The 13,982-nt window shown below is 35.7% G+C and overlaps 1 protein-coding gene across 2 annotated transcripts in view; it reads left to right on the top strand.

Annotated features, from left to right (window-relative positions):
* The first annotated feature begins 2,260 nt into the window (after window positions 1-2,260).
* The window catches only part of LOC128864973 (leupaxin), a 103,854-nt gene continuing 92,132 nt past the window's right edge, over window positions 2,261-13,982 (top strand). Inside the window, exon 1 of one of the 2 annotated variants that reach the window (XM_054104805.1) lies at window positions 2,261-2,644. In XM_054104805.1, the coding sequence (XP_053960780.1) occupies window positions 2,632-2,644 (13 nt within the window). In that variant the 5' untranslated portion in view covers window positions 2,261-2,631. Of the gene's footprint in view, window positions 2,645-12,380; window positions 12,455-13,982 lie in introns of those variants that run through there. The other variant, XM_054104800.1, reaches the window with a different exon arrangement.

The raw sequence follows: 13,982 nt of genomic DNA, 5'->3' as shown, positions 1-13,982 counted from the left end.
CCGCGACGGTATACGAGAACTACCAGAAAGATGGGGAAAAGTAGTAGCCAGCGATGGAAAATACTTTCAATGATTCAATTTAACCATTTTTTCAGAATAAAGTGGTATTTTCATCAAAAAAAAAAAAAAAACAGCGAGAACTTAGTTGCACACCTAATGGATAAACTTTTTGCTTTTGCAAATCATTTTATAACTTCTGTGTTTACAAGATTTTTCATTTGTTTGATGTTGGTGACCCAAATGGGAGGCGGTGTTAGATGCAATGATTTAAGGTAGTAGGTATTGTTGTTATTGTTGTAGCAGCATAATCATTCCCCGTATATATATATGGGGAATGCTGCTGAAGTGACAGTCTTTGGCCGGATATAAATCCGTGTCGTTCCGGTAACGTAGAACCGACTGTCGTGGGAACGATAGTAGGTTTTGCCAACTGCCTGTTTAGATCTATCAGTTATCGTCCTTGGTGTCACCTAACAGTGAGCCTATGAAGCATTTATGGTATGTTACTCGCTGTCTCCTTTAGTCATCGCAGCTGATCTCAAATTCATCGGAAGCGTATTTTTTAGGAGAACTTTTCATCGCATAAGATTTCAATCAAAAAGTTTTTGTCGAATAAAACGCTTTTTCGCTCTCTTCTGTTACAAGTGGTATTAAATAAATAATTATATATGTAAATATTGATTTTGTACAAAGGTAAGTTTTCTGTGTCAAAAGAGGAGTATTCATCCAAAGTTTTGGATCCATAGATCGTGCAGTCCGATTTGGAGGTAAATGTATCGAAGGATAAATAGGAAAATGGTGAAGACTGCAGAAACTTTAGTAGGAGGTTCATTGGCCACTGGTGGTTCAATCATTGTATTTATGTATGTTTAACTATTTTATTATTATTACCTAAGCTTCAAATAATTTACGAATATCAATTATGAAGTCGATACAAAAAGCGATACGGCATGAGATGTGCTATTTTTTTTTTGTTTTTGTAAAGTTCCCCTTGCTGTAAGCTAACGTTACTTAGCGACTGGGTTCTCGTTTCAATTGTTGGAGCAAAGCTTTGCTACTTCTCCCTCAGAATCCTCCGATTATCAAACTATTTCGTCTGCTCAAATTTTCGTTGTTCTACCACAAAGCGTAACGCAATTTTTTAGTTTTCTTTGAATTTCTTCACGTTTTTTATGGATCTCACGAGTTATTTCATCAGTTATTTTGTAGCTTATACAATTACAGTTCCAAAGGCATTCGAACTAGGTATATACAAGGTGGCGCAAAATTAATCACTCTTTTGGAAGATTTATAATTTGTAAACTAGACAGCTGCAGTATACTTATACGAACAGACAAATGGAGTGCGTGTTGATGTTGTTCCACAAATGGAGAGACCTACAGTTTTAAGCCGCCTCCGAACGGAATATATTTTTTAGGAGAAGCTTTTTCATGGCAGAAATATACTCGGGGATTGTAGAAACAACTTTCTATCATTTTGGTGTTTCATGCACGGAGATCCGAACCTACTTTCGAATATTTTACATTACAGGTTCGATTGCAACTCTTTATATTGCAATTTGCACATCAAAAAGTTGTAAGCCAAGGCTTGCTTTGAGAAATTTCAATATTATTGAAACAAATTCCTATGGAAAGCAAATAGATTCATGTAGGTTTATGCCAGTTATAACTGTCTTTAAATATATTAGATGATATTTGATAGATGAGTCGATTTTGCCGAAAAAAGAAAAGGCATTCTGATAATCGGAGCTAGACTATGCAATTTCCTTCTGCGTTTAGACTGGTAAAAACAACTTTCTCAAATACGGGGAAAGAAAATAGTATATTAGCGAAGTGTGTTACGGTTAACCGCACTGTAAGTGTTTATAAATAATTTTTTTCTCTGCTATGGTCAGTCAGCTGTTTCAATTGAACAGAATAAACCGTTCCGTGAGTAACTAATGCATTTGCTAACAACCCATAGATGGCGCACCGCCATTCCCAATTTGGTTTGTTTACATTGCGCTTTGTACAATCGAAACACATGACTATAAATAGCAACATTTTTTATCTTCTAACTTTGTGTACATCGAACAGTATTTACACCAAAAATGCTTTAGAATCAGCAGAGGCACGAAAAATTGTTACGGATATAACTAAAGCTTTCTAATTATATATTACAGTTAAGAAATTAGTTTTTACTACAATGTTAACATATCGAAAAAAATGAAAATCTATCGCTACAAGTTATCGATTGAGTAGTCCATCGCTTTGCGCAAAACTCGTCTCATTCCGTTGCAAATCCATTTGGCCATCAATTGAGGGCAATTGGAGTTTACAGAGTCTTGCTTCAAAGTTATTAAACTTGGTTTTCTATGCGGCTGCTGCCTTGTCGTCGCGAAGTGGCGAATTATCGTAAAAGTTGTAAGCTGTGATTAAAAATAAATATTGTAAAAAGTAAATTATACTACCAATTAGTGTTGTGCTGCGAATCTTTCGAATAAATTCGCGATTTTGTGAATGTAAAGTAGTGAAATTCCTTAAAGTGGAAGTGAACCGAACACGCAATTATTTAAGCCTTGCCAATAGATATCGTGTCACGAACCTTTTGCATTCCTATAGGAGCAAATTAATAGCAACTTAAGCAAACACAATGGAGGATTTGGGTAAGTCAGAATTCTACAAAATCTTATGTGGGTGGGGTGGGGCCTTCTTTCATAGATGCCGGTGTAGATATAGTGGACTCTTCACTTGGTTTGCATGTTTCAGATGGCATGCAGATTCGATCATCTTTCTTAGTGCTCGCACTTTGCTTTTTAGTAAGAGAAGTTGGACTCAATGAAAGCTACAAACACATACAAATATGTGTGTGTGCGTACCTGTGCTGTTTATTTTGTTGTATTGTGTATGAGTGTGGACACGTAAACATCGACATCCGCTACTTTGCATCATCAGCGAAAACGAAATAAGAACTCCCAACAAATTTTAGAGAATGTGTCATTAACAGTACAGGGGCCGCTGCGTAGGCCTCTCAAACGTGCTGATGTTAGGCTAGCACTTTTCTCTGTGGAAAACAAAGCATAATATTATATTATATTTGTGTTTTAAATGAAGGGATAAGTTGAAAGTATATTTGAAATATGAAAATATGAAATTGAAATGAAAATAGTTTGAATACCCCAATTATTGTTGTGCATCGAATAATGCTGCAGCCAACAACAGAAATAGATTATTCATCGTGAAATATTTATCATTATGTAAGAAAAAATTAAAAAAAAAAAAAATTACTAATTATATAACAAAATGTAATTTTTCCCAAGATGTAAAGCATGAATTTATAAAATAGAAACGAATGAATTTAGATTTTTCGCCTCCTTGAGTGAAAAATGCTTAAAATTATATAATGGGACCACCCTAATATGCATGCTTAATCTGCAATCACACTGTTCAGTTTTTATTAGCGATTTTTCGTTCATCAATGTCCACAAAAGTGAATTTGGCCATCTTTACGGCTTTTTATTATTATATGTATATTTTTTTTTTGTATTAAAGCACGCAACTCATTTCGCATTCCAGGAGTCAACATTTGCAGTCATCGTCGGTGTAGGTTTTCTCCTAAAATTCCATTGAAGTGACTAATAAGAGTCTTATCACAATGAAACTGAAAAATAATTTGTAACGTGTTTAAAGATACACAGCCACATATGCACATACAAACAAACTGTGCATACAGTATTGGCCAAAAATAAAACAGCCAATTTATAGAATTTCAAACACTGCTAATTTATTCAATAAAACAACGTAAAATATTGCATATCTTTACATCTTCTGTTTTCTTATTTATTCTTATAAATTAATAAAATATAAGAAAAATTATGCAGTATTTTTAATATTAAAAAATAAAATTAGAAATATTCACGGTATTCAATAAATAAATGAATAACACTAAAGCAGCTCACTTAATAAAATATTTAAGCTTATTGTTTAATATTTATATTAAAAGCTTTACTTTTTATGACTGCAGCATCGAGGAAATAAAGTTATTAATAATCCCGACGATATGTTGTACCAGGCTGCTTTAATAGCTTTTTTCTTTGTTGTACAATTTTCGCTATTAATTTTCAAATTCGTAATCCCCTATAAGTTCGCAATCGTATTGAGATTTGTGGAATTGTTGAGGCTGAGAATTGAGATTGAATTTGGGGAATTGAGCGGGTCAATCTAAAATCTCCACAGAATTTTGCTGTAACTATGCTTTATATTGCTTAAAGGCATGTTTAACATCGTTGTCCCGCTGGTATCTGCATTTTAACCTTAAAAACACGATCTATGTCGTTTTTGACCTAATACGATAATGCTCCGCAACTTTAGGAACCAACTTAGTAGTATATTTTAAATAATTAATACAAAAACTTGTATACAGACATATTCTACAAATCATGCGATTGGAAATATGGGCGATTTGTACAATAAAATACTTTTGAATATTTTTAAGGAAAGTAATAATTTTTTAAAGGAAAACTGGTAGAAACACATCATTTACGTCATATCCAATGATTTAAAGTAAACGTTTTGTCTTTTTACTAAGAGATTTTTCAAAATATATCCAAGATAAAATATTGAAAGGTATTGATTTGATAATTACAAATTATTTTTACGTGATTTGACACCAAAGTAATTGTTAATGGCATTTCTTTCTCAGCATACAGCAACATTACATCTTTAGACTGTCCATATACTCGTACATAAATCACAGCTGTACTCTCTTTGTTTGGTATCGATTCCTTGGCTATTCTTTCTCATAGTTGGTAGTTGCGTGAGGATATCGAACAATTAATCGTTTTCGTTTTGGTTTTCATACTCGCCTTTTCCATCTAAATCTCTTAATTTTTATTTGGATCCATCAGAGAAAACAATTTTTCAACTCTGAAGCATCCCGTTAAGTGAGGATTTGGCATATTCAAGACTTTCTTTTCTGTGCGAAATAAATGGGTTTGTCAACTGAATATTCCCGCCTAAACTGTTCGTGCCTAATCGTCTTAGCTTTAATCGGCAAATTTAATTCATTTTCCATTTGATTAAAAGAATCTATAGGATTGCTATAAAATTTTATTTTTATTAGTGAGTCGTCTTGCTTGGAGTTTTTCGTGGACTTCATTCAGCATACTAGAAAAGCAATCCCTTAGTTTTATACTTTTATACTTAAAATTATATTTTTAAATTCTTGCAATAATGTATTTCTTGCCGTATACCATACAAGGTGATGTCGTACGTCAATCATATTTGACACTTGAGAACTAAACAGCTGCAGTATACAAACTGACAAGCAATGGTGGGCGTAAAAGTCAAAATAAGGATTTCCTTAATTAAAAGTAATTGTTTTTAGTTAATAGACAAATTTTATTTTAATTTAAATTTTTTTAAAATTTTTTTGTTTTAATTTTTTCTTTTGATTTTTTTTTATATATTTTTGAAACAAAATTGGATGTTTAATTTACGTAATAAGTTGCCTGTATGCACAATTCTACAGTAATAACTATTTAAATTCTTGTGAAACTTATTTACATTTGCTCACAGACAGTTTTAATTACTGTTAGTAATAGAAGTTATTTAACAAGCCACAAACCAGAGCAATCGTTACAAAAAAAAAAAAACAAAATAGAGGATAATTTAGTTTTTACCATTAATTTTTGCTACCAGTTTGGCCGAGCTCTTCCTCCTATTTGTGATATGCGTCTTGATGTTGTTCCACAAATGGAGGGACCTACAGTTTCAAGCCGACTCCGAACGGCAGATGTTTTTATGAGGAACTTTTTCATGACAGAAATACACTCGGAGGTTTTGCCATTGCCTGCCGAGGGGCAACCGCTATTAGAAAAATGTTTTTATTAATTTTGGTTTCACCGATATAAATGCATATAACGGTTGTATGGCATACCATACACACTTATGTATACTCCCCAAAGAGGAGTTGATTTCACCATGTCTGTCCATCCGTGTGCGTAATATACAATATTTTACTTAGTTGTATTGAATTATTCGGCGTTATTTGAAATCCTATAAGGGGGCTGCTTTACTTTTGGCGAATACTGTATGCACTTCGCTCAATTATATGTTCGTACATGTGAATAGGTTTTGCATAAGTACGCATAGCAATGTTTAAGAGAAAGACATCGAAACTGCTGATCGGTATTATAGTTCATAGAAGTATGTAGCCACATGTGTATATGTATGTATGCATATATAAGTAAATGTCTTCATGGAATCTCTTAGATTTCAGTATAAAAGTAAAAATGAGATAATAAACATAAGATAAATGTAATTCGAGAGATAATGCACAGTGACTCACAAAAATGAAGACATTATGTTTCGTAACGTTTATTCTGAATTTTCTGTTCCGAATACAGTCAAGAGCAAGCTTGATTACATATGGCATTTATAACAGTAAGCACTGTTCGGTTTCACAAGAGTTGGCGGAACATTGAATTTTGTTCAACCCATCAGAATGGTGCAGAACGCACCTCTTTTCGTTTCTTGTTTTACTTTCGAAATGTGGGCAAGACTATAAGCACGTCGGTTAAGCAACAACTAAAGAAGTTACTTCATTGCAGTAAAACCCATCGTGAGATATCAACAAAGCCTGGAATTTTTCCAGAGTCCATCAAAAAAATTCAGACTTAGAAATAACAAATAAGGTAAAATATCCTTAATCTATGAAAGGGAAGTCGTCACGGTCATATCAAATTTCCGCCCAAATATCCTATAATCTGGCAGTAAACAATACCGGCGAAGCTTCTGCAGAGACAATGCGGTGATCGCTGAGAGACAATAGCCTCAAAAAGAGGCTCGAAAGGCGAGAAGTCCTTATTCACTGACAAACGTACAAAGACAAAAGACCGCAGCTTAAGAGATTGAGGAAAAATGTTACAGAAAGGTGATACCGAAATAAATTGCCGGGAGTTAGATAATCACGATCGCACTTGGAGAGGCACAGATGCGAAGCTGCAGGCGCATCATGTTATGCCTGCTCTTAAGTTTCCAGGTGGCACAATTACGTTCTCTATGACTACTAGAAGTGATGGAAGATTGGAAGTAATTGAAGGGGGAGTAATAGCAGTGACAACACGAGACAACGAAAACGTCAAACACCATGTTCGTAAGCATTATATAAAAACCGTATACCAAGTGTGCCCAAATAAATTAATACTTGTCGATTCAAAAAAATCAGGCATGATCAATTTTGCGCGCCACTATTTATTTGAATATTTGATAACATGCCTGCAGTAGATCGGACAGTCTGAAAACGAGTGAGACAGCTTTTGACAGAATGCGGAGATGTGGCCAACATCTGACCATTAATTGGCTCTCAGCGAATTTGAAGGAATCAGCTGGCTTGCTGACGTAACCGAGGCTATGACAGCGGTTTGTTTACGAAAAAATGTGAGATATAAGAAAAAATTCGTTTCTGTCTGAACAATGCCTGGTTGGACGAGTGTGTGAATACGTGTGACGATTCGTGCCGAGTCCTCGATGACGTGGCAGCCGAAGTTCCTCTCATAATTTCGATTAGGATGGCCAAATCTTGTAATCCAGCATCCATGCATTGACTTCTGATGAAATCTATCAAAACAATTTCGGCAATGCAATTGTTGATGATTGTTTTAGGGAAGCCGTTTGGTTTCTGATTCAATGCCCACTGTGGACATGAAACAGAAAAATCTGTCTTGGCATTCAATGGCGAGCCTCAGGAAGTATTTCTGTCATCCAAAAATTTCTTGTACTCTTAAACTAACATTGTTTGGAGGCGGCATAAAACTATAAAGACCTCCATAAGGATATCAAGCCACATGTCACAAACTGGATGAAAATTAAAAAAAAAAAACTCTCAACAATCTAACGGAGAATCTTTCTTGTCAGCAAGTATTACTTTGGACTAAGTAGATAGTTGATTAGTAAAGACCTCTCTCGATGCACAAAAACCCCATTTTATAAATCTCTTTGCCTTTCCTATTGTATGGTGCAATACAACATTTGGTGTGACGGCCAATGGAATGCTTGAGAGCAAGATTTTACAGATATTTGAATAAAGTCTTTAACAGTCCTGTCAATCAACTCCATCAACTTTTTATTATATCCAGAACCAATTGTTTGGCATTCTTTTTGCATGTTTTTGAGCTCAGATTAGTTTCGAATTTCATGTTTTTGAATTTTTTCCCATGACAGCCGGTTCTACGTTACCGGAATGACTCAGGCTTTTCCCGACCAAGGGAAACTAGCCCTGTCTAGTGAACGTTTTATCATCACAACTCAGATTAGTTTCGAATTTCATGTTTTCGAATTTTTTTTTTCTCTGGAACCGACCACAGGTTCTCAATAACATTCAAATCTGGCGATTCCGCTGGTGAGCAAATGAGCAAATTCTGTACAATCGCCTTTTATGCTTCGGCTCGTTACCTGATACAAGCGAAATAGTCCCGAATCTTGTGTCACTTTTTAGGAAATTTTTTTTTATGTTTTTCAAATACGTAAGCCTGCCCAATTGGTTGTTTGGTTAAAAGGGGGATTCGTCAGCAAAAAATATGTCGTTTCAGATGTTCTTATCTTCGGTTATATGGCCAGCCCATCTAGAATCATTGTCACTGAAAATCTTTTTAAGTGCAGTTTTTGCCGTATTTTGCACACGTAACGCTCAATAAGCGTCTTAGAAGTGCTAGGGCTTAATTTAACCATTATAGCGATTTTTCGTTGGTTTTTGCCATCTTTTCTATTTCATGCACTTCAACAGATGCTCGACGACCGATTTTAATTTCCCACACGCGACCACAATCTGTTAGCGTCAGATTTGATTGCTCTATTCCCAGGCTCTAATATCACTACTTCGCATTTAAAATTTGGCACTTTTTTGTCACAACCAACACTAAATGCGTGTGCATCATTTTGGCTGTGACTTCAGATTTGCGTATAGGTAAATAAATATTTTACGTGCTTGCTCTTGTCACGTATGGACAATAAATAAAAACACACAAATATATGAGATTAAATAATGATAACAACAAAAAATGGTTGGGGTAATACATTTGCAAGATTTTAGTTGGATATTGCTTGGAGTGATTGCTGCATCATTTTGGCTGTAATGCCACTACATATCAGAGACAACTACAGTTTGCCTAATAAAATGTTTTTTTTTCTCCTTGTTCACTCCGCTTGGGAGCATAGGGCCTCCATCGAACACGGTTCTGGACTGTTGTTTTTGCGCCGTCCCATGTTATGTCGGCATCTGCTGAGAATATCGACCTTCTCCAAGTATGTTTTGTCCGACCGCGACCTCTGCTCATTTGCGGGTTCCAGTCCAGTGCCATTATCGTGATGGGCTTAGAAGGCTAAAAGTTGTACTTGGAGATACGGCTCGACATTAAACAAAAATATCTCATGGTGTTGCACATTTAAGTCGGAATATTTCCAAAACGTACTGGGACCATTCTGAAGTTAGATTCCGCTTCAGCACGTTGAACGCCTTAGAAAAAGTGTTGTCGGGTTATTAGTTCAAAATTTGTAGTAGCTTTTGTTGTTTATGCATTTTCTTTTCATTTCTTCTTCAAACAGTTCATCCGATTAGCAAAATTTTCGTCATTGATATTTCGTCATTAACACAAATAAAAACAGGATCGGCATTTTTTAGGTCTTTATGTAAACATTGAATAACTTTAAAATTTATCAATCGATTGACTCGAATATGATGCTTCGGAAACGACAATTCAGTAAAATTTTAACCACGAATCGCTTCAACGCACCGAAATAGTTATGCAGTAAATTGAAAATAGTTGTTTGTTTCCTCGAAGTGCAAATCGCCGAAAATATCCCGCCCAACAAGAACCGACTGACAGCACGTCGTTTGTTCTCGAATTTCTCGGGGCAGTGGGAGACCATCCACATGACGTCCATCGACGGCCAAGACATTACAATGACCATCATTTCCATCTTCATTCTTCTGCGGAGAAGGGAAAACGGTCGATGGGAATCGATATCGGTGGATGTTGGCTTGTTATGTCTTGCCACAAATGTCTGAAATAGGTCTAGACCGTTATAACACAGTGCGCTATGTTACACTGTAAATCAAACAATGCAGTTTCTGCAACGAAAATTCCCTGGACACGCGATACCAAAAAACACCGACATTGGCTGGACATCCAGACCTCTGGCTCCTCCGGAGTTCTTTTTGTGGAGTTATTTGAAAAGCCAGTACGCCTCAGGCTTTTTTCAGTATTCACAGTTCATTCAAAATACGGCTCTCAACAATTATATGTGAAAAATTACATAATTTAGATAAAATCAATCGATTCATGAATACCGAATCGTCGAGAACGTCGAGATATCGCTGTTTAAACTCGCTCAGCAACATTTTGCGCTACAGCAGCATATTCTCAACAGAAAACCAATTGTAGATTCGTCTACTTGTCAAATGTAAGGGATGACATACCTAAGAAAAGGTATACATATAAATATATATAATTGGCGCGTACACCCTTTTTTGGTGTTTGGCCAAGCTCCTCCTTATATTTGTGGCGTGCGTCTTGATGTTGTTCCACAAATGGAGGGACCTACAGTTTCAAGCCGACTTCGAACGGCAGATATTTTTTGAGGAGCTTTTTCATGGCAGAAATACACTCGGAGGTTTGCAATTGCCTGCCGAGGGGCGACCGCTATTAGAAAAATGTTTTTCTTAATTTTGGTGTTTCACCGAGATTCGAACCTACGTTCTCTCTGTGAATTCCGAATGGTAGTCACGCACCAACTCATTCGGCTACGGCGGCACCTAAGAAAAGGTACCGTCTGGAAATTTTTCACTACTGACATTTAGGCCTCACCTTTGAAAGACCCTTTATTTACCCTTGAAATTTTTTGGTACTGTTTTGGAGAAACGTAAAGGGTTTTCCAATAAGAGGTGTTATTTTGATATTCAAAGAAAAATGCTATTTTTTAATATAAATGATCGGATGTTCATTCCATTATAAAGAAGAAGGTATGCCGTTAATAGTGGAAAATAACATCAGGCAAATGACCACCACGACCACGCCTACAGGACAATATCCTTTTCAGCAAATTTTCCATAACCGAATTGCAAAGTGGCTGCCCTATGTCCTCGATAGCCTCACGAACTCCATCTTTGAGGTCTTGAATCGACCCTGGGCTGTTGGCGTAGACCTTCTCTTACACGTGGCCCAAAGAAAAAAGTCACAAGTTCTTAAATCACAAGATCTCGGTGGCCAATTGCGATCACCTCTTCGAGAGATAATACGGTCCGGAAACTTTTCCCATAAAAGATCAATGGTTTCGTTGCTTGTGTGGCATGAAGCGCCGTCTTGTTGAACATAAACGTTGTCCAGATCAATACCATCCAATTCCGGCAATAAAAAATCGTTGATCATCTCTCCATAGCGCAATCCATTCATTCATAACACCTGTTATTGGAAAACCCTTTATGAAAGTTGTGATTTAACACCAGAAAGCTAGGGGTTCTTTGATCTTAGCTACTAGAAACAGGCACTGAAAAATACAATTACATTAGGTTTATCAAAATATTTCATTAACAAAAAATAGATCATTGATGTAAAAAAATAATTAACTTGTGAAGCAGAATTTTCCTGCTGGCTCTTGTATGATCCATGGTTGTTAGTGTCAAACGAAGAAAGGGACTTGAACTGTTGAAGTGCGTGGTCGTGGTCGCAGCTGCATTGAATTGCTTTGCAAAGCCACATTTAATGATGGGGTTATTGCCGTTTAATGTTCCTGCTGTTGTTGCATTCTCATTTTGATATTTTGGTCGTAGGCAAAATTGTTTGTTCATATTATTGCCGGCCGCCTAGTTTTTGTTGCTGTTGTTGAAGAAAGTCTGTGGGTTGATTCAATTGATAGCAGGAAAGTGTTTCGGTTTTGGTTTTGTTTGTGGTTTTTGAGCACACAATGACTGCCACTGTATGCTCTCTGTGTGCGCCGTTTGAGTGTTACGGCCTCCACTTACCAATGCTCTTGACGCTCTCGTTTGCCTACTCATTTACTCCCAGAAAGTGTTATAGCACATACATCTGCACTTTTCTATGTAAATACCAGAAAGCGTTGATGACGCCGCGAAAGTCGTAAATGCAAAAGCGAACGCGGTCGCAAACGCCTTCCGCTGAGCCCAACTAACCCTTCTCCCCAACGCAGCGAACACAAAAACAACGCGCTATCTATCCATACAGAGCACGCGGGCGTGGGGGTTATCAGTTCTGTCGACGATCTATTGTTGGTACGCATATTAGCTGGTTGTGCACTGCTGGCGCTTCTGCCTATGATCAGCGACTGGTGGTTTGGGTAGCAGCCGTCGACCGACCGCTGACAGTTGCTGGCAGTATTGGCGTTCCTAGATAAGCGCGCACATCGCATCTAGCGCGTACTCGTATCGCGCATCGCCTATTTCACACAATTCAGTGCTTTTTGTTAGTAAATATTTAAAATGCAATTTTTAATTACTTAATGAAATATACGAAAATGTTGTTGCGTCGAGCAAAAAATAAACAATTGACGAATAAGAATATGCTTAAAAAGCCGCCGCTCTAAGAACCTAAAATACAGTGATTACCCTTTGATGTTCGTTTAAAACAAAAACAAAAATCATTTGCTCTTTTATGAATTGCTTGAAGCTGAGATTTTTTTTTACAAGCGGGATGCTCACAGCAATTCTTAACGCTAATCTAGAGATGCTAATTCAAATATTTAATTACGTAATGCACCTGGAAATGAAATCATTTCAGAAATTTACTAACGTATAAAGATTACGAATGTATTGCGATTATAATAAAATTATAATAAACAGCCACAGATGAACAAGTAGCGACCGTGGATACCAAAATATGCACATACATACACACATATATTAAATGCTGGATTGTTAAATCGCCAATTAAAAAAATAATCCCAATACGTGCGTTGAAGTTTATATTCTTTACCACTTTGTCGCTGAATTTTTTTTTTTCCGATAAGACAAATAATATTGTAATAAATTGCGATGAAATGGGTGGTTACTATGGCGTATGATTTACGCAACTTTTCGCCTACAGTTAAATATAAGAATCGAAAGACTAGACAGACGGCGGCGTTAATCGGGATTACCGGTGCAGTTAATTCTGATTGAAATTGCAGTGTTCCAGAGGATTGTTACGTGGATTTGTGAACCGCTGATTTATTTATTGGATGGTTTTGTCAGTAAAAGATGGATCGCTGGGGGCAAATACTGGTATTATCTGGCCTGATTAAAAAAATAGTTATTTATTTAAAAGAAAATATTAAATTACAATTTCTCAAACTGCTCTGAAATATCAAAACGTGTTAGCGCAAACTAGTATTGCATCCAGTCTTTCTTGTTCTTCTCTGTAAAAGTTTCATTATTTTTCATTCACAAGAGATTATTAACTGCTTTTTTTTTGGCAATGCTTCTACTGAAAATTTCCCTTATAAAAATGGGTATTCAATTTTATAGCCCATTGAATTTTAGTACAATTAAGTGCAAAATTGAAGTTGATAGATAATACCGTTAATTTTTTATAATTTTTTCATTAATGGAGGAACACCGTCCATAAAATAAATCCACTACTTCTTTTTATGCATATATTTTTTATATTAAAAAAAGTTGTTTCCCTTAAAAACAAAAGAAATTATCGAAAACTTTCATTACTTTCGTTAAAAAACCAAAAAAATTCGTATCAGAAAATTTAATGTTTTTTCTAATAAAATTTAAAGGGCTAAAGAACTATGTATTCGTTTTTGTTTGCTTATTCTGGCTAAAAATTTTGAAATTTTGATGGAAATTTGTCGAATTTTTATAAATCTTGTACCAAATTTGAAGCTTGGATTGTTATGGTCTTTATTACATAGTGAGCTATATTTTTTATCAAAAAACAAAAAATAAAAAAAATATATATATATAATATATATGTAGAGAAAAAAATATTTAATAGAAAATTTAAA

Source organism: Anastrepha ludens, chromosome 5 (genome assembly GCF_028408465.1).
Source record: "Anastrepha ludens isolate Willacy chromosome 5, idAnaLude1.1, whole genome shotgun sequence".
Taxonomy (NCBI): domain Eukaryota; kingdom Metazoa; phylum Arthropoda; class Insecta; order Diptera; family Tephritidae; genus Anastrepha; species Anastrepha ludens.
The sequence above is the reverse complement of the archived record's forward strand: the minus strand, read 5'-3'. Positions and strand labels throughout refer to the sequence as shown.